This window comes from Aythya ferina, assembly GCF_964211825.1.
Source record: "Aythya ferina genome assembly, chromosome: 15".
Taxonomy (NCBI): Eukaryota; Metazoa; Chordata; class Aves; order Anseriformes; family Anatidae; genus Aythya; species Aythya ferina.
This window is the reverse complement of record NC_140314.1, coordinates 15,153,134-15,174,696: the sequence shown is the minus strand read 5'-3', so window position 1 is coordinate 15,174,696 and position 21,563 is coordinate 15,153,134. Positions and strand designations below refer to the sequence as shown.

The 21,563-nt window shown below is 38.7% G+C and overlaps 1 protein-coding gene across 25 annotated transcripts in view; it reads left to right on the top strand.

Moving 5' to 3' along the window:
- RBFOX1 (RNA binding fox-1 homolog 1) overlaps window positions 1-21,563 on the top strand; it is an 873,300-nt gene that overhangs the window by 182,511 nt on the left and 669,226 nt on the right. Inside the window, exon 1 of one of the 25 annotated variants that reach the window (XM_084536949.1) lies at window positions 8,798-9,014. The exons of 22 other annotated variants lie outside the window; for them this stretch is intronic. In XM_084536949.1, coding sequence (XP_084393075.1) covers window positions 8,970-9,014 — 45 coding nt within the window. In that variant the 5' untranslated portion in view covers window positions 8,798-8,969. Of the gene's footprint in view, window positions 1-8,797; window positions 9,015-21,563 lie in introns of those variants that run through there. 2 more of the 25 variants (XM_084536957.1, XM_084536913.1) reach the window with 2 other exon arrangements.

The window sequence follows — 21,563 nt, the reverse complement described above, 5'->3', positions numbered from 1 at the left end:
TTACACCTTTGTTTAAAAATGGTGTTCAGAAGAGGTGTTATTGTGCCATTTGAATTAGCGGAATCTTGCTGTGAGTGCAGTGAGGCCCTTTTAGAAGTAAAAATGCAGCAAAGCATTCTGGCTCTCTTACTTATTCAGATAGTGTTTTCTTTCAGAAAATTCTCTCAAGTGCTAATGGGTTATTGGAGAGAGAGAAAGAATGATCTGTTGAGTAGGAGCAATGAAGTAAGACTCTCAGTCAATAAACTTGATCAAAATGCAAGCCAGTGAAATAATATATTGTCTGGTACAGGTGTTCAGTTACATATATGGTTTTCAAATATTTTCAAAGCTTATACTATGCACAAATGTTAAGTTTTGAGCATAGCACACTAGAAATGAAATCATTTATGCATATTTATAAGAATTTATAACAGGAAATGAATTGAATTTTGCTTTAAAAATGCATTCTGAATCTCATACTAAATTTACTTAAAATTAAAAGTATTCTATTAATATTGAGTGAAGCATCAGTCATTCTTGTAGAAGAATCTTATTTTAAAATCAAAACTAACTAAAGAGCGCTGTTATCTGCACAATCTTGAGCTTCAATGGGAATTAAAAAAATTGGGAACCCTTTTTTTACAATACAAAAGAGAAAAACATTTTTTCAGTTGAACTTTCCTTTATATAACTTATTGTCTACTGTAATGGCATTATGTTGCCTTGGTCTAAATGCGTGTACATACAGAGCTGCATGATGGCAGTCAATGTAGTCATCAAGCTATACAGTACTAAACTATACAGTTCAGCTAAAAATAAGAACTAAATATTTACTAAAATTATAAATATCTACTTCTAATATCTAGATATAGATATATTTAGTATAGATATTCACTAGATACATCTAAGTAGTAAATACCTGACTCTTGAGAACTAGCACTTCCCCTAAGATGAGACTTAAATAGCCCACACTTTTTAAAATTTCTTGTCAAATTTTATGATATCAACAATAGCAAGAAATATCTCCCTTAATGGGGGCCATGATTTATTTTAGAGTTTTGTGTTTGTCAGAACCAGAAATATGTCACCATCTTTGGGGCGTAGCCATTTCTAGAAGTTTTTCATGGCATTTTACCTGTGAAGGTCACACTGTGTGTGAGCTGTGCCATGGATGTTACTTATACACAGGTCATAAAAAACTTGTCTGGAAATCTCCAGATTTATTAGATGACTTGGAGTGTCATCATACTCAGTTAGAATTATCTCCCTTACAAGATAATTTCTCTGAAAACATTTGCAATTTGCAAAAGAATATATGTCATTAAATAAGCTTTTGAGTAATTATGTGTATATTTTAGTTATTCAGTACATTTAATTAAGCTTTGTTATGAACTGTTTACAGCAATTATCACTGGAGGAGAGAGGGAGGACAAATGGAACTGAATCTGGAGTAAAACCAAGGGAAATTCTCACATTAAAGATTCACCGATGAATCTGCAGACTTTATGCAAATCCAGTGGGTATTTTGTGAAAGTATTAATGAGTGTCACATCCTGATTACTGCAACCCTTACGTTTCCAGCTGTAACAAATCCAACTGAAACTGCTAAAATTAACAACAGAAGTCCACAACAGTTTGTCAGAAAAATGTATGAAAATTATTTTTAACATGTTTTACCCTAATTATTCTTGGAAACATATCAAGATGTTAATTTCAGATATCCTATATGCGTTCCCTAATGGATGACAAATTTTATGTTTGTTCCCTTAAATCTGATAAAATTTACATTTGTCCCCTTAAATCCCTCTAAAGGACCATCTCCGGGACTGAGGTGTTTTTTGCATCTCAGTGCAGGGGAAGCCTTGTAAGCTAACTGTCCTGGCACTGCGTCTCCTATTAGAAATCTGCTTCTTTACAAACAGCTGCTGTGAGCAACCCTTTTTGCCATGGCATGTACTGGTCCTTTTGCTTTGCATGAGCTGTGGCCTGTGACATATAAATTGACTCCAGACACATCGATTTATTTGCTCTCAAAAATTGCAAAGAATGCAAAGTAAAAAATAATTCCTAAAAAGCCATAAAAAACCAGTTAATTAGTATGTTCCTGTTTACTGAAGTATTCTGTTCAAGGTTTTATATATTAAAACAGAGCTAACTTGCCTGTCTCCCCGTGACCCTTTTGTTGCACAGGCAGCCTCCTCTAGTCTGCCTCGCAGCCCTTATGGGTTTTGAATTTGTGAGGGGATTTCATGTTCCCTTTCCTCTCTTTTCACTTGGTCTTGCAAAGGCATTCCGTCTAGAACTGGTCTAGGAAAGCTGTTGAAGGTATTGTCAATGTATAAATATGGGGAGAGAAATGTTTTCATGGCTCTGATATGAAGACATCAAAATATGATAGCAGACTGGGAGTTGCATATCTTTTGTTTAGCCTGTCTTTATCTGCCAGCTTACTGTATGCTGTGAATATAATTCTGAATGCCTGCATATATGACAAGTCATAACCATAATGAGCCTGTTTATTTCAAGATACGTAGCATCATTCATTTGCACATTAAAGGAAACTTTGCTGGAAGAAGACAAATTTGAGCCTACAAAAGCTTTGTGATGATTGTAATGCTAATCTGTATTCAATCCGGTATATGAAGTGTCACATCTCGAATACTTTAAAAAATTAATTAGTCAACTGTGTTGTGGCACAGATGAGCAGAGGCAAATGGTTGCTTGCATCCTCAAGCTGTGACAGTCCGAGTGCCAGCAGGGCTGGAAAGCAGAGCAGACCCATGTTAATGGGCTGGAGGTGCCACCCTCATACCTGACTGCACCCATCAGGCTGTGGCATTGGTGTGATGGTGTTAAGTTAAATGAGAGCAGTTTGTTTAAAGTCTGGCGAGGAGCAATCCTCACATTCCTTTACAGCTGGTATTTGTAAGGGTATTCAATTCTTCATATGTATTTTAGTAAGAAGTGTGTATATGCATGCATATAATGTTTAAGACAAAAATATCACTGGGACGTTCTGCAATCTGGAGAGCAACTGTAAATGTAAATAGGTTGAGTAAAAGTAAGTACAACACTTTATTTTGCCATTAGCTAAGAATGAGATATGCATTTACACACTTTCTTAACAGAATTGTATCACCATATGCCCCACAGATTTGCACAGGAGAAAAGGTTTTTGCTTTTTTTTTTTTTTCTCTCTCTTTTGCCAGAATTTTCCTAGAAAACTCTAAGTAACTTAAGTAACTTTTTTTTTCTTCTCTTTTCTTTTTTTCTATTTCCCCCCCCCCCTCCTCACTCCCTCAGGTAATGGCCTGTAAGTACAGGCAACACAGCCTCATACCTGTCTCATGTAGGCCCATGCTCACCATAGTTTTGTGTGAAAGTCAATGCAGAGCTAAAGGTCTGAATTCAGGTCCCTCTGCCTACGAGTTCTTCCAGGTACAACAGGCAGAGGCCTTGACTGCCCTGTGGTGACTCCCAGATGTGGGTCTGGAGAATGTCGATATATGACGGGGTGAGCGACATTCAGAGATCCTTTTCTGTGGGGCGAGGTGTAGTTTGTCATTAAGAGACTGTTTCTTGCACTGAATTATCTACAGTGGCAAGCAATTGCACTTCCAGGGTTTTTAGATATTTTCCTTTGCGTGTTTGCACTTCCTGTAGCACTCTTGAGCACAATCCCATCTGTATTTCCTGGGCCTGTGGCCCTTTAAAGAAATCAACCTCATTGCGGTTTTACTGAGGAAATGATTTGCAGTATCATTTAACACTTCGTGAAGTAAAAAAAAAAAAAAAACAAACTAACAAAAAAACAAAACAAAACAACAACAACAAAACAGCAAAAAATAGAACTAGAAGACATATTGAATTCCCATTGCAGAAAAATGTTGTGTTTTATAAATGTCACTAAACAAAGAATTGTAATTTGCTGGTGAACAACATTTAAGAGCGGATCCAGATTCCTTTTGAAGGGAATGTATCATGAAGTATTGAAAGTTAGCCTTTTACTAGTAATCCTGGTTCATGATGAAATATTATTTGCCTTTGTAATGTAATTTTTTTTATGAATAGTTAAGTATTTCAACAAAGTTGTGAATATGTATAAGCACATAAGGCATTATTTTTCCTCAAGACTTTTCTGAAACGGTTTCTTTATATTTGTAGATACCTTATCATATGTGTTACATTAAACATTGTGACAATCTGAAGAAACAAAAATTAAAAAATAGTGATAGCCTTAAAATGACTGCTTTTGCGATCTAGATTTTTATGCTTTCTTTAGGCTTGAAAAAAATATCCTGGATCTGATGCATCTGCAAGAACTTTACTTCATTTTAGGACTTTGGATAAGTAATTATTTTTTGAATATATCCTGGTAAGCATCAGTTGCTGTGCAGTAATCATTATCCTGTGGAGTATGCATTCTGTGGGTTTGGAGAGGATATAATCCTCTAATATTATACAGGGATGAATAATACAAGGATGAATTGTTATTTGTATGATAACTGGAATAGTGTTTATGCAATAAACTTTTTTTCAGTGAGGTTTGAAGTACATATCTGTTGTATCATTGCTATTACCTGTTAGTTGTATCGTAATTGCATACAAGTAATGTTTCACTTACTGTTTTTACTGGTGGTACTTGATTTCTTACACTTGTTTCTGAACATAGTCTTTTTTTGTGTGTGCGTAAGGATAGCAAAATTTTTCACATAATACTTTGCAAAATTTTGCAATTACAATCAAAGTGAAAGTATATAAACTTCAAAGCGTATACCAGTGGATGCTCACAGGTAACTTTGTGAACTAACATAATTGTACAGATAGCCAAAACAATACTAGAACATTCAAGTCACATTAGCAACATCAATGTCAATATACTTCCCTGAAAAACAATTTAAAAACAATTACTAATAACACAAACTGAAGCATTTCAGATGGATATAATCACATTTACAAATTATTTATAGATATAACTTGTGAGCATGGGGCCACAGAAAAAGTGCTTTAATTTTGAATATACAGAGTTAATTCATGAAAACACCTAGTACTTTATCTTGCTGATTCTTTTTAATGTCTGTTTTGTAGGTATAGTACTATAAACACTTATTTTTGTGTTCTCTTACAGTTAATCTGAATGTGAAGTTATCAATAGTATGAATGCTTGCAGGATCAGACCTCTGCAGAACATTTTAAATTCTGCATAGTAGAGCAAAGCCTTGTGTTTTACAGTTGTATTTTTTTGATACTTCAGTTTTAAAAATCCTTACCATTGATATATGGTCCCCAAAAGATTATGTTTAGCAACAGTCTAGCATGAATCCTCAGATTTAGTTTTCCTTGACCTGTGCTTGCATTGTTAGGGTTGTGACATATGATTGATGTTGTTTCTTGTTGGTCATCTCCCTCACACTCGCACACTGTAAACATTTAAAAATAAAACTACAGCATGTTTATCATAAATTGCGTGATGATTTCCATCATGCATGATTTCCATCTGAATATGCTTCATTAGGCTCACCTTTTGTAATACAACTGGATCATTAGATGGCATGTAGAAAGAAATCATTTCTGCAGTAATCTGTCAGGCAGGGAGAGCCCCCATGTGTTTGATGCATAAATGCAGAACAGATTAAGCCACATTTCACTATCCAATATAAAAAATATCTTTGAAACTGTACAGGTGCAGGATTGCCTTATACTCAAGATACTACTTCTGAATTTTACCAGTCTTCATTCTCCTTCAATGGTTACATTGCTTTTTAATAGTTCCCATACCACAGGAACTTAGTTCAAGAAATGAAGAATAAACAAAGCACACTGAAGCTTTTCACCTAGAAGCCTTCTAGTGTGACACAAGTATGTTTGGATCAGTTTAAGAAAAATCAAACAAGCCACACCATTCACTAGAAGACACTTATGTTTAGTAGGGCAATTATTTACTTTTGTTTATTTCTCTGTGAATTAATTTTCTTTGTAAAGTAGAAATTTCAGAAAAGAAAAAAAAGAGAGAAAAGAATGCAAAGGTTTAGATAGTAAACACCTAGTTTTCATTTAGAATTTTTGATGTAACATGAGACATTGAGTATTGTAGTATTCAATAAACTGTTGAAAATCTCAAGTGCAAAAGATACAAATGCAGGATTACAGAAATTTCAATGCTTGCTACTATCACAGTAATACAGTAGTTAATTAATGTTTGTCCCCACAAGTATAGCAGAAGCACCAAAGCTTAGAGAGAGACCTTCCTCATTCTTTCTTGCATGCAAGTAAGAAAATCATAACAGGGATGTCTAGTGTCTGAGCCATGGTGAGAGCCTGTTATTCCCTGATGCAGTTTCTAATGTGAGTTTTGCCTATCCCCAGAGCACTTCACAGTGGTCTTGGTCTTGGTGCTGCTCTGTAGGCACTGGTGCCCCAATGATGTTGCTCTGCACAAAGCTCCTGAAGTATCCATGTTATCAAGCAAGAGGATGGCATCTCAGATAAGGTTTTGCAGAGGGAACTGCTGTAGTGATGGTTCAAGGAGAAAAAGTGGAATCATTTCACCAGTAGAGCATTTAAAGAATATTCTCTCTTGTTCCTGTGTGGGGTGGAAGAAGAAGTCAGAAGAACAAAACTGTCCACTGTTTAGGGAGAGTGGTGAAAATGGATGTATAAATATATACATAATTTGTTACCAGATTAACTCCCCCCCCCCCCTCTTTTATTTTATTTTATTTTATTTTATTTTATTTTATTTTATTTTATTTTATTTTATTTTATTTTATTTTATTTTATTTTATTATTATTTTTTTAACTTGGATGTATTTTAACTTGGAGTATTATTTTGCTTAATCATCTGCTCATCATCACAACTTTGTGACAGAATGCATCTTGTTCTGCAGCAGTACGTTGTTAGCCAGTGCTCCCCCCATATTTATTGTTAATGAGATAATTAATTAGTTTAAACTCTTTTTCATTACTTGAATAAAGAATTGCAGTCTCTGAAGAATAGCACTGAGAACATGTCACATCTGCCAGAAGTGTTGGTCCTCTCATTAAATGACCATATGTGCTGCAAATGCTGGAAGCAACAGTCCAGAGTTACCAGTGGTGCTTCTTGCCTGCTGTGGCTCTGAGTAACCTTGCCCTGGACAGGGCATTTTTGTGACCCTAAAAGACAGCAGAGGCAATTGCTCTCAGTGCTGCTTTTAATGTAATTCTGGGCTTAATACTAAGAATGGGAAGAGATAAAAATCAGATGTAAATAATAGAACTATAAGCCAACCCATAGTATTTTGTTGGTGTCAAGTGATAGGAAATCTTGTTTTCATAATCCACAGGTTTTAGGGCATCCATGTTTAGATACACAAGGTGGTTTCATTGAAATTTCCGTTATTTCAGTATTTTAACACTCTGAAACATATTAACTCTGGCCTAGCGGTTAGTGTTTATTCATTTTCAAAGCAAGGTAGGGTCATTAATCCTCAGAGCCCTCCTGAGAAGTAAGAGGTGGGAGATAGGCACTGTAAGTATTATTATTCTAATTTTACAAGTGGGAAAACTGAAGAGATTAATAATTTGGTCAAGGCCACACAGTAAGCCAATGTGAGCTCTGAGACTTGTTTTGGCTATTAGCCCAGTACTCAGGCCAGCCCTTGCAATGTTCTGCTTTCTTAAAATTGTACACAGCTGTATTGTAAAGTTAAAATAAAGACATGCCTTATTTGTCACATAAACCATCTAGATAGATAGTTCTCTTCTCTCTTAAGGTTACAAGGTGAGCATATCCAAAATAAGACTTCTACAAGATGAGGAAAGACTTATGAAATCAGAATCTGAATCTAATTATTTTGCATATTTTCATTTTTTTTCAAGCCAAATTAAACTTTGTCTCTTGTTTTGTCAAAAACAGGTGCAAATTCTTTGATCTGTATCTGAAGAAAGGGAGTGATTAATAGGAATTATGTTATCAGAGATCATTTTTACTCATCTTTTTGATTGCAAAACGGTGATAAATGTTGAAAGATGTTTTACCAAACTTATAATATTACTGAAAAATAAGGATATGTGTGGTGTGAAAATAAATTTTATATACGTAGAGAAGTTCTCTGAGCAGTAACCCAACAGTTTTTCAGTTTTGTATGTGTGGTTACGTGTTTACACTTTGTAATCCCATTTGCATAAATAGCTGTACTCTGGAAAATAAACAAAATAATTTGGTGTTTTGTTTTGCTAGTATATAAGCAATGTCTTGCCTGGCAAAATAGGCCAGTTTTTAATGTCTGAGATAAACAGACTAATTCTGACTGCTCCACTAATGGGTTAATTACTACCATCTTTTGATGAAGATGTTTGGCTTTTGCCTCAGTCCCAGCCTGTCATTTTCTTAAAAATATTTTAGTCTGCAACATTATTATTTATAAACAAATTCAGATTTTCTCTAGAAAGTCATAATTATTTAATCAAAATGGTTAAATAGTATCGATCAAGATAGTGAAGCCCCTCAAACTTTAGCACAATGGTTAGTATTTGAGTACTTATCAAATATTTAATACGTTTAGGGAAGCTTCCCATGCCTGGGTTGTTGAATCCAGTCCCTTCTGCCTTTACCCCCAGGCTGTGTTGTCAGCGCCCTCACCTGAGGGCAAGCACCGTGACTCGGTCCCTGCCAGGGATACCGCGGGGGAAAAAGGCTCATCTTGGGTCAGCACGCAGAGAATCGCGTACCGAAAATCGTAAATACCGTCCCACAGACATTTTGAATCGTGTAGGTACGGCGCAAGTAACCGGGAGCGCTGTCGTTCTGCCTCCAGCCGTGCCGGGGCTCTGAGGTAGCGGCGGCTGCCGGGCGGGGGCTCGGGGGCTGGGGGCGAGCAGCTCGGCGGGGACAGCCTGACCTTCAGCGCCGGCCGCTCCGCCCGCCGCCGGGCTCCCGGCCGTGCTGCGGGGGTACCCCGGCGGCTGCTTCGGCCGCGGCAGGGAGAGGCGGCTCGCAGCCCACGATGAAACCCTGGCAGCTCGTGGCGGGCGTGGCGGACACCCTTCAGGTGAGGCTTTCGAGAACTGCCACGCCTAGGTGGTGGTGGCGGCGTGGGGAGGGGGTGGGGGGCAGCCCGTGGCAGCGACGGGAAGCCGAGCCCCAGCCGCCGGCAGCGCGAGCAGAGCGTGGGGCGGCCCCGCGGCGCCTTCCCGCCATGGCCGCCGCGGGGCTGAGCCTCCGCCGGGCTGGAAGCGGGGCCGGGCCGCGGGGCTCGCCTCGTGCGGGCTCCCCTGGCGTTGGCGCGGTGCGTGAGCGGAGAGGTGAGCGCCAGCGATGCCTGCAGAAACGGGGGGTGGGGGGTGGGGTGTGTGTGTGTGTGTGTGTGTGTGTGTGTGTGTGTGTGTGTGTGTGGGTGGCTGTCCTTCCCCTGTGACTGACTGAAGTTTCTGGGAACTTCATGTTCGGAGAGCTGCAGAACTTTGATTTGAGGGGGTAAATATTGGCATCAACACGGCGGGAAGCTCATTAACAAGGTTTTTGTTGTTGTTGTTGTAAGATGGATTGTTGACTTTTAGTAGGCAGTTCACAGGGCTCCTGACCAAACTGGCTGCTTGTTATCTTTGAGGTACCTGTGTGTTATCAGCGTAATGCCACAATGTCAGACAGCATCTTTACCCGAGGGTTGTAAAGCTGTGCTTCTGTGCTGGTTCAAATACGTGAAATTAAACAATACCAATGTTTTCTTAATAAATGCAGTTTAAACATTCACATAAATTTGGGTAACGATGCATATCTGTATTTAGTAAAGCAGAAACAGACTATAAAACTGGATTTTGAAATTTCATGTCAGTTGACAGCCGGATGCAACTGCAGAGTAATTTAAATATCTTCAATGACTTCAGCAATTTCCTTGCTAGAAGAAAAAGCTGCAAAAAAATCCTGAAGGGAGCAGGAAAAGTGGGTTTTGCTCACTTTAAAGGACAGACTCTGTTCCTGCTGTCGGGACTATCTGTTGTTTTGAGTCTTGCTGCCATGTGTTGCTGCGCTCCGTGTGGTTTGGGCAGCGAGCGGCTGGGTTATGGCCTGGGCACTGAGAAACCGCCTCGCTGCTGGAATCACCTTACATCACACCTCAGGTAGCTCATTTGGATGGATGATCAGGAATTTGGTTTCTGTCAGGTGTGTCCCAGTAAGGAATTAGGTTTTGATGCAGAAGTAATTAGGCTTCGCATAAGTATTAAATGTAAAGTTCATGTGGATTTTTTGCTCGTGAAATACCAAAATTTGGCTTACATACAGTACCTTGGTTCCACATCTGTTTCTAAAATGTAGCAATAGATATGTGCAAAGTTTGAATGTCTTGATATTCTGTTCCTAAATTGTAGTTGTTTTCTTAATCCTTTGATGCTCATGTTGTTAATCTATTTTTAAATGTACAAATGAAGCTGACTTCTGAGTGAGCAAAACTGTAGTTAAGAAAAGAGTATTCCCTGGCCTAGGGAGAGCAGCAGTGCTATGTGGTATCATGTTTTTCATGTTTGAATCGGTTAAGATAAATGGTGCATTGGTTCTGATCCTTTAAACATGCAGTTCTGTGAGTGCATGTGCAGTGTCTAAGTCAGACATCAGTTTGATTTCTGTTAATCCTGCGTGTCTGTTAGGGGTTGGACTGTTTCAGAGTTTTTCTTCCCAAAGCATTACCAATTTCCTTGCTACATTAAATGTTATAAACATGTCGTATCTCACGTTTTCATTGCCTTTTCTTTAGTATGGGGATAAGAATTTGTATTTGCTTTGTGACTTCTCAACATCCAGTTGATGCCTCGGCAAGTGTAAGTAGAATTAATTATGTGACTTTCCAAGCATTGTGACAGAAAACGTCAGCTTCAAGATTGTCAGCATTTCTACATTAGTAAATATTTGCAGTTGGAATGGCATAACAATAGATGGATATAGCTACTTTACTATCTAGCAATATGTTATATTTGGTCTTTGTAACTTCAAACTAGTAACTTCAGAAGTTCCTTTATCTTGGAACTCTTACCATTATTTTTTTTGGATGTATATATATATATTTTTTTTCATAAGTCTTTTGTTTTGCTCATAAACCACAAAATTTACCATGAAAGAGTTCATCAGTTTACTCAGTGATAAATCTTGTGGTATTCAAAACGCGATAAAATGTCTATAAGAATGTCCTCAAGTGGAGGTTTTTCATTGTCATGAAAAATATTGCTATTAAATGGTAATTAATTTTATTAAGATAAATGTCAGAAATGGCAAATGAAGCATCAAATTGGAAAGGAGATGAAAGAAATATGATTAACTCTTGCTTTTAAGTTATTGTGCCGCTACTTGTGGAAAAAAAGAGCCTGGAAAGTAAACCTGGGAAAAAACATGTAAAGAACCATTTGGCAATATCTTTTTCAAACTTTACTTAATGTTTTAGGTTAGGTTGATAACTAGGAAGGAGTTGCTGTTTAGAGAGCACATGCCTACTAAAGTCAGTCTTTTAGTCTACTTTAGTGATGTGGATTTTGGAGTTTTTCTTAGAACAAATACCTCATGCGATACTGTGTTTAGAAAGCCTACAGTGGGCCTTGATTGTTTCAGATAAATTTTCAATTTTCGTTTATATTCCAGTCTTAAAATATATATAACATCTAGAAACTAAGCGTAACTTGTGAAATTTATTAAAGTTAGAATAAGGTTTAATTTTCCCAAACTAGTTATTCTGCCATAAATAGTAATATTTTCAAGCAGTCTAAAATAAATTTAGAACAGTTATTTGCCTTTTACTTTGTTTCAGCATATGTGACAAAGGAGTTGCTCTCAAAAATTGAGTTGGCAGAATGTAACAAATGCAGTAGAATACATGGGAGGTGATGTATTTTCACAGGTCTTTTTGGACACAAGACATACCATATATGCATAGTCACCAAATGGAAAAGAAAAAAAAAAAAGTGCAGACTTTTCATTTAGAAAGGTGCATCATAAATATGTTTTCTCTAGAATTCAAATACCCTGGAGATGAATTTGGATGAGATATCTGATGGTTAGGTTATTTTAAAAAAGAAAAAAAAAAAGTGAATTTTCTGTTAGCATTTCTTTCTAAGTCTGTGAATACAGTTTAATTTCATAACCTATCTTTTGTCAACAGTGGTGTTTTATATGTATAAGGATAGGTCTCCTTTTCTTTTCTTTTCTTTTCTTTTCTTTTCTTTTCTTTTCTTTTCTTTTCTTTTCTTTTCTTTTCTTTTCTTTTCTTTTCTTTTCTTTTCTTTTCTTTTCTTTTCTTTTCTTTTCTTTTCTTTTCTTTTCTTTTCTTTTCTTTTCTTTTCTTATTGTTGTTTTTTTAAGGTATCAAGTGGAGATGATAAGGCAGGCAGCAAAGTTGCTGTCTTCAGGGACATTGTGCATTCAGTGCTTTTATTTTACTTGAACTTCAATTTGGACAGTGTAAGAACGTGTTTGCTTTGGGGGATTGGAATAGAGAGTAAGTATTTCTGCTTCATATTTGTCTTGATAATGTCTGTCCTGCATTGGGTTTCAGTTAACCATGTTAAATTGCGTAGGCTGTGATTTCCCTTAATTGTCATTGAAAATAAAGCATTGTATGGCTTCTTCCACCAGGTTGCAATCAGAGACTATTTTGGTTCTGTAGTTAATTACAGATTTCATGCACAACAATAAGCTTCTGGAGAGTGATTTTTTTTTTTTTATGGTTAGGAATATTCAATAAAAAATCAGGTATCACAGGTTTCTTAGTTGTCTTTCACAAACGCAGACAAACAAAACTTCTTTTAAAGCACTAAAAGGCAGAAACTGCTTGAGTCAGCAGCCACGTCCAGATGCTGCAAAATTGGGTTATGAACTTAAGCAAATAAGCATGACAAAAAAAACAGTTTTACTGCCTTCATGTAATATGCTTCTGGTATTTTTGGGGTTACATATAAACTTAAAATTGTTTTCTTCTGTTAGGTGTTCACAAAATAGTACACCTCCAAGCCCGAGAAACTCTTGAAAACCCTCTTGCTTGACATTTGAACCTGCAGTTTATATTCAAATATTTTATTCTTAGTTGAAGCAAACAGTAAAAATTTCTTCAGCTTAATATTTCTGAGATTCAGCACCTACTCATTTATGTTACCTGTATTTTAGTAAAGATGACAAAATACTCAGAACAGCTGAGTATTTTGGAATTGATAGAAGACTTCCTTTTCAACTAATACTTAGTATGAATTAAAAATAACATTTTACTAAAGATGGTTAGAAATCCAAACAAATATTTCATGCTGAAGGACAGACAATCCATTTTTTTTTTTTTTTGGTACTCAATATTAAATAATTTTCAACAGTTTTTATATCCATTAATTATTGTAAATTTAACTGTGTAGAAAAGGGGGGGGAAGTAACCAAATGTAAGTCTTGGTACTATGAATGAATGGACCAACCTGAACTTGAGCAGAGCTTTAGCAGAGGTTATGAACTCACAGTCCGCATCTTAGAGTGCATTGTAAAACGCTTAAGAACAACTTCCCACCCTCTGCAAATGGAAATTGCATGTTTACTTGTGCTGTGCTGCTTTCTGTACAAGTGGTCATGGTTTTCTAATTTAGGTATTTTCCTTCTTACAGTTGATCTTTAATATTACATGAGTAAGAGTAATTCAGGAATGAGGTTTGAACCTCAGATAAGTAAATCATAGCTAATATGAAGGTTTGTTTCTGGCTACTAAGTGACCTGAACCTAATGGCTCTCTACTTTAGAAGTTAAAAAAAAAAAAACAAAACAAACAACAACAACAAAACACAACACCAAAAACACCTGCATTAAGTGAGGGACATGTGACACATCATTGCTGCTTATCTGAAGAGCTGCTTGTCTGCTGCTGAGAACTTGAACATGATGCTGCAGCAAAAATATCATCAGTTTAGTGAATAAAGTCATTTAGGATGAGACACAGTATCTTTGAAGAACTACTGCCACACTGGAGGAAACTTTTTATGAATATGACACTCAGATGAAGCCCTAATGGAGTACTGTATCTCTTTCTTTTTTGTACAGTTTTATATTACTTGTGTAACTTTGTGTTAGCATCGCGCGTTCACCTTTAAAAAAAAATTTATCCAGTCTCCCCACACAGTGTGCCATTTGATACTGTAATCCTGACTACAGTTCAGATCTGGCCTCTCATGTTTCATAAATGACTCATCCATTAATAACTGGCAAGTAATGAGTGTGAGAGGAAGAGATTCATTTTTTAGAAGAATTTATCGTTGGTCAGGTGTGTATGCAGAGAAAGTTTGGTATTTGGTTGTGATACACAGGAACCTCAGACTGTTTATTTCCTGTTAGAGTACTTTGTAAGACTAGATTTAAAACATCACCTTATGTTTTCATTTGAAGACTTTTGATATTTTTAGAATTAGTATTTATTAGTAAAATCTACATGATCAACATTGGCATGATTTTCCATCTTGCCAGTTAAACCAGCACTACGGGAAGCCATAATCCGGAACTGATCTTGACAGTTACCAGGAAAAGTGAGGTACTGTTGCCTTTGCCAAGAAGCAGAATCATCTAAGAACCAGATCTCATTTCAAACAGCATTTCATTCCAATTGATAGGCTTTTCCAGTATCAGCAGAGTTAAAAATCCAACCATGGCAGACTGTGTGGACTTCCTATCAACAGAGAAGCCAGGGGAATCAACTTAATTCCATCAACTTCCAAGGGGGAATCAATTCCATTTTGACTTTCATATTTGAAGGTATGAGTCTTTTTCTTCATACTAGTTCTTTCTTTGAGTCACAACAGGAAGCAGTATCTCCTCAAGGAAGACATTAAGAATAGCATTAGGTATTTTGATGTCTTTTCTTTACTTTCAATTATATTTTCAGAATGTTTGCATCTCTCCAACATGCATCTATGATTACGAGAACAGGTAAATCAATTCAGCACGGTCACGTAGCAGCTTGACAGAGCATTCTGTTTGCCCAGAGCGCAGACTCCTCTGTGAAAACAGTATTACACCAACTCTGTGTGGTAGCTTTAGTTCACTGATTGCACCCCTTCTTAAACCGGTGACATGAGGATAGTCTCCAGAGATAGAAACTGGGGTCAGTAAAGAGTTCAGCCTTGAGATATGTTACAATCTATGAATTGCCAATGAAATGAAAATTTACAAAATTGTGTATTCATGGATGTTACATGTTGTTTCGATGGCCAGCAGTTGCGTTGGACCAACCTCCTAGATTATCCTTACATGTCCTATAGGAGGAAAATCTCCATTCATCAAGTCATGCCATAACTAAAAAGCAGCAATCTTAAATGAGCAAGTGCAAATAGGAAACATCAGCCATTTTATATAATGATTATCATATGACATTTTTAGACATTTGACACTGTGGTTCTCATAGCTTAGTTGGGATGTCTAATTCACCTGTTGGACTTCTTCATGAGACAGAGGTTATGAGGTTTATTATTTTCCTAAAGTCTACTAGAAACATTATTCATAACTTACTATGCTCCTAAAATTGAAGTGTGTAGTATGTGTAAATATATTCATGTATGGGAGCATCTGATGTATTTAAGAGTCGATTAGCTCTTCCTGCTCTTAGTTTACATCATTTCTCAGCATAACTATTACTAGGTACATTTTGCCTGCTAATGTGATAGGGTGAGTCTGGGGAGAGAAGAAATGCAAGGCCAGGATTTGAAGACACGTTTTGGAAGAAGGCCTGTGAGATGATCATTAATGTTGGAAAAGACCTCCAAGATCATCTTCTTGACCACTTTAACACCTCTGTGCTCAGCAGGGGGTATATCCATTAACACTTGAAGTTATCTTGAATAACTTCCTTCCAGACAGAATTATTCCATGATCCTATGTCAGCAGTTGGGTGGACCTGATGAACAACGGTTTATTTCAGTGATTCAAAACTGAGGGTGAAGCACAACAGTGGTAAAATAGAAAATGCTTCTACAGTTTTGCAAGATAGGAAAAAAAAAAAAAAAAGCCTGTGGAGAATGATCCAAATCTATACCAGAAACTTATATCAAGTTCTGTTTAGGTAATGAATACTGGCCGTTCTTATTTTCTACAAGTGTATAGCACTACAGAGGAGCCAAGGGCATTTTGTCCATTAAGATAACAGAAGACAAAGATGGATGAGGAATCTGAAATTCTTACAGGGAATTATCTTTAAAAAAGCATGCAGGATATATACATTTAACTCCCCAAGCATTTCTGTCTGTGAAGCATAAGGACTGTAAAATCTTTTTTTGGGGGGAAGGAGGATATGTTAGGTAATTAAAAATGTTTTTTATTATTTTAGCAATTCAACATTTTATCAATTTTTAAGAAAGCTGGAAACATAGAATGAAAGAAGGGGATAGCATTACAACTTTGTTGCTTCGTTTTGGAATTTTATAAGGAATTGTCAATTTTTTTCCATGCTTAGAAATGTCCTTCTTATTCTGCTGAATGAAGAAGAAAAAATAAATTAAGTAAAAAATAAATTTGAGCCAATAACAAATGTTTCATTTGATATTTCAGCATTTCAGTCATCAGACAGTAGACTACATTTCACAGAATCACAGAATTGAAGGGGTTGTAAGGGACCTCAAAAGATCATTGGGTCCACCCCCCTGCCAAAGGAGGTTCCTTAGAGCAGACTGCCCAGGTTTTGTCTTCAAATAAACAGATCTTAACCTTTTTGGGGAGGTAACAGCATTGATGTTTTCCTCTCTATGTCTGTAGTAAGTAAGGCATGAAGCTATGGGCTTAAATTGCACAAAGAAAAATTTACATTAGGCATTAGGAGGACTTACTGTTAGTAAGAGTACTTAATATTTAATTAGATGGGCTAGGAAGATTATGGGATTTGTGTCACTGGAAGCTTTTAGGAAAGGTTCAGAAAGCAAAAATGCAGTTGTATGCTTTTATATGTAAAAACATCCTATTGAATTAATTTATAACTAAAAACAAGAACAAAAAAAAACCTTTGTTCTTATTCCTGTGTATTCCTTTTACTGAAGTAGTCTTTCTACATGAACAAACTTACTTCCCATTCAGCAGACAGGTCTCTAGTATGTATTTCTCAAGAAAATAAGTTTACCAAAGTTCTGAACCTGACCTCTCCCTATTTTTACACTTCTGTGAGGGAAGACAATGAATCAATACTGTAAAGATTTTCCTGAGAAATAAGATTCTGAGAATGCTAGCCTTCCACAAAGTTAGGGTAAAATCTTGGATCTTCCCTTGGGCTAAATATTTCTTTGCAATACAGTGCAATACAGGCTTACCATTGAATGGACAAAGGAAAGGTAGTGGATGGCTTTTTTATTTTTATTTCATTTTATTTATGTTTTTGTTTTAGCAAAGATTCTGATACTCTCACAGTATCCTGGACAGAATGTTCAGCATACAGCTAGTCATGTGCACAATACAGTGGGTGAGCAGTGGGCTGGTGGGTCAGGCGCAGAGACCTGTAGTAAATAGACTTACTTCAGGCTGGCAGCTAGCCACTAGAGGGGTGTTCCTGGGTCTGAATTTTAGGGCCAGCTCTCTTCAATGTTTTTGACAGTGGCCTGGGCACTAGAGTTGAGTGCATGCTAAGTCAATTGGCAGATGATGCTAGATGGTATGAAATTTGGAGAAGTTGTTGATTTTCTTGAGGACAGAGAGGCCCTGCAGAGAGATATGCAGAGAGGTTCAGGTTGGATGTTAGATCAGAGTGTTGGGCAATCACCAACCATAAAAAATTTAACAAGAGTAAACACCAGGTTCTGAATGTGGGATGGTATATCCTGGATGTACTGGGGGCAGGAGTGAAGCCCTGCAGAGACAGATCTGGGGGGTTGTCTGATGGCAAGCTTAGCATGAGACAATGGTGTGCCCTGGGGCCAAAAGGGCCATCCATATCCTGGCAGGCACTGAGTGCAGAGCAAATGAACATTCAAAGTGCTTGTCCCACTGTGTTCAGCACTGCTGCAGCCTTGCCTCAAGCACCATGTGCAGGTTTGGGCACCACAATATCAAAAGGACATACAACTGTTACAGAGCGTCCAAAGGAGGGCAGTGAAGATGGTGAAGGGTCTGGAGGGTAAGATGCCCAAGGAGTGACTGAGGTCCCTTTTTTTTTTCAGCTCAGAGCAGAGCAGGCTGAGGGGTGGCCTCATTGCGGCCTGCAGCTCCCTCACGAGGGGAGCGGAGGGGCAGGCGCTGAGCTCTGCTCTCTGGGGACAGCGACAGGACCCGAGGGAATGGCATGGAGCTGGGACAGGGGAGGGTCAGGATGGGTGTTAGGGAAAGGTTGATCAATGAGAGAGTGGCTGGACACTGGGACAGGCTCCCCAGGGACGTGGTCATGTCACCGAGCCTGCCAGAATCACAGAATTTCTAGGTTGGAAGAGACCTCAAGATCATCGAGTCCAACCTCTGACCTAACACTAGCAGTCCCCACTAAACCATATCCCTAAGCTCTACATCTAAACGTCTTTTAAAGACCTCCAGGGATGGTGACTCCACCACTTCCCTGGGCAGCCTGTTCCAATGTCCAACAACCCTTTCAGTGAAGAAGTTCTTCCTAACATCCAACCTAAAACTCCCCTGGCGCAACTTAAGCCCGTTCCCCCTCGTCCTGTCACCAGGCACGTGGGAGAACAGACCAACCCCCACCTCTCTACAGCCTCCTTTGAGGTACCTGTAGAGAGCAATAAGGTCGCCCCTGAGCCTCCTTTTCTCCAGACTGAACAAGCCCAGCTCCCTCAGCCGCTCCTCGTAGGACTTGTTCTCCATGCCCCTCACCAGCTTGGTCACCCTTCTCTGGACCTGCTGAAGCACCTCGATGTCCTTCTTGTAGCGAGGGGCCCAAAACTGAACGCAGTACTCCAGGTGCGGCCTCACCAGAGCTGAGTACAGGGGGACGATCACCTCCCTAGCCCTGCTGGTCACACTGTTTCTTATGCAAGCCAGGATGCTGTTGGCCTTCTTGGCCACCTGAGCACACTGCTGGCTCATATTCAGCCGACTATCCACCAATACTCCCAGGTCCTTCTCTGCCTGGCAGCTCTCCAACCACTCAGCTCCCAGCCTATAGCTCTGCTTGGGGTTATTGCACCCCATGTGGAGGACCCGGCACTTGGCCTTGTTGAACTTCATACAGTTGGCCTCAGCCCATCGGTGCAGCCTATCCAGATCCTCCTGCAGAGCCTTCCTACCCTCAAGCAGATCGACACATGCACCTAACTTGGTGTCATCTGCGAACTTACTGAGGGTGCACTCAATGCCCTCATCCAGATCATCGATGAAATTAAAGAGGACCGGCCCCAGCAACGAGCTCTGGGGAACGCCACTAGTGACTGGCCTCCCACTGGACTTGGCTCCATTCACTGCGACTCTTTGGGCCCGGCTCTCCAGCCAGTTTCTAACCCAACGAAGCGTGCGCCAGTCCAAATCAAGAGCAGCCAGTTTCTTGAGGAGAATGCTGTGGGAAACAATGTCAAAAACCTTGCTGAAGTCAAGGTAGACCACATCCACAGCCTTTCCCTCATCCACCCAGTGCGTCACTTTGTCATAGAAGGAGATCAGGTTCGTCAAGCAGGACCTGCCTTTCAAAAACCCATGCTGACTGGGCCTGATTGCCTGCTTGCACTGCAAGTGCTGTGTGATGACTCTCAAGATCATCTGCTCCATGAGCTTTCCTGGCACTGAGGTCAAACTGACAGGCCTGTAGTTTCCCGGGTCAGTCCTCCGGCCCTTCTTGTAGATGGGCGTCACATTTGCTTACCACCAGTCAACTGGGACCTCCCCTGATAGCCAGGACTGTTGATAAATGATGGTAAGCGGCTTGGCCAGTTCCTCTGCCAGTTCTCTCAGTACCCTTGGGTGGATCCCATCCAGCCCCATCGACTTGTGCACATCCAAGTGCCGTACCAGGTCACCAACCATTTCTTCGTGGATAGTGAGGGCCACATCCTGCTCCCCATCCCCTCCCACCAGCTCAGGGTACTGAGTATCCAGAGAACAACCGGAGTTCAAGCCAGAGTTCAAGAAGCATTTGGACACTACTCTTAGATAAATGATTTAACTCTTAGGTTACCCTGTGTGGAGCCAGGAGTCAGATTCAATGATCTTTGTGGGCCTCTTCCAGTTAAGGGTATTATTCTTTGATGCTATGACCTCCTCTACCATTGCTTACAACTTCACTTTCAAGTGAAGTTTTTTTCAAGATTTTTTTTCAATCTTTTACTGATGTGTTTTCTGATGAAATTCTTATGTAGTTCTGAGAGAAAAAATAATCTTTGTCTTTATTTATGGAAGCAACAAATAATCTGCTCAGTAAGTGGCAAGACAGGTATAATTAATACATGTAGAACTAGATTAATTTAGAGAACTGTTGCTATGTAAACTCTTTTACTATCTGTATATATAAGGCCTTCACTTACTCTTTTAGTATGGTAAAATACAAATATATAACCTAAACAAACTAAGCTATTTTGAATACTTTTGCTTTATTTCTAGAAAGTGATTTTTTCTTGTGACAACTGCACAGATTTTCCCATCTTCTATTAATGACATAACATTAAGGTTCATGAATAAAAATCAGATTACACAGAACATATTAGAGCACAACACTTTTACTATTTGAGAAGTGTAAGAGTGCCTTGGGGCTAAAGAGGCTCTGTTGCACTATTTTATGTGTAGTACTCTGCACTTTTTTTATGGGAACCAACAGTCCCCGCCCGAAACTCTCTGAATGAGGAAGCACTAGAAATAAAAAGTACATGTTCCTAACTGGTCAGTGCGCACAGTTGGTCCTTGCTGGGGAACTCTTGTTGTTGTGAGAAGGATAAGGACAGCGGACACCCTCTTTTCTTTCCTTTTTTTTTTTTTTTTAAAAAAAAAAAAAAAAACAACACACACACAAAAAAACAAGTTCTACAGCTATTAGCTAGTTTGCTATAGAACAGAAGACTATGTGAGAGAGAACTAGAAAAAAATCTGTGGGGACAGTCCTCTGCCAGCTGCCGTGGAAAATAAATACTACGTCTTTCCTAAAGTTGGAGCGGGAATGGGAGTTGTGAGCAAGGTCCCAGTGTGTTCTAGACCCCTTCATGGTACAGCACAAGCACCTGCTGTGGCTAACCATATTTTTTCTAATCAGCTTTTACCAGTCAGCGATGATCGGATGGACGTTAAGAAAATACACTATTCTACTTTGAAGTAATATCATCTCAGATGAAGCAGTGCTACTATTAATTAAGCTCAAAAACTGAGGGTTTGGAATAGGCTGTAGCAAAAAGAAGGCCAGTATGGAAATACTAAATAGTACCCTCTAATATCTGTATTAAAGAAGTAGTTGCCAAGATGCTGATTACTTGCAGGCATTTCAAACTCCGAGGGGTTTATAAAGAATTTAATATTTTCATATGCTTCAGTGTAAAGCCATCTGTTGCAGTGACAGAACAAAGCGTGGAGAACAAGAACAAGCGTATGTTCATGGAAGTACTCCATCAAATGTTAACAAGACAGAAACAAGATACACAGCAGCATCTTGTAACAAATGGGCAAGGGAATTGAAAAACATGGCAATCATATTCAATATTTA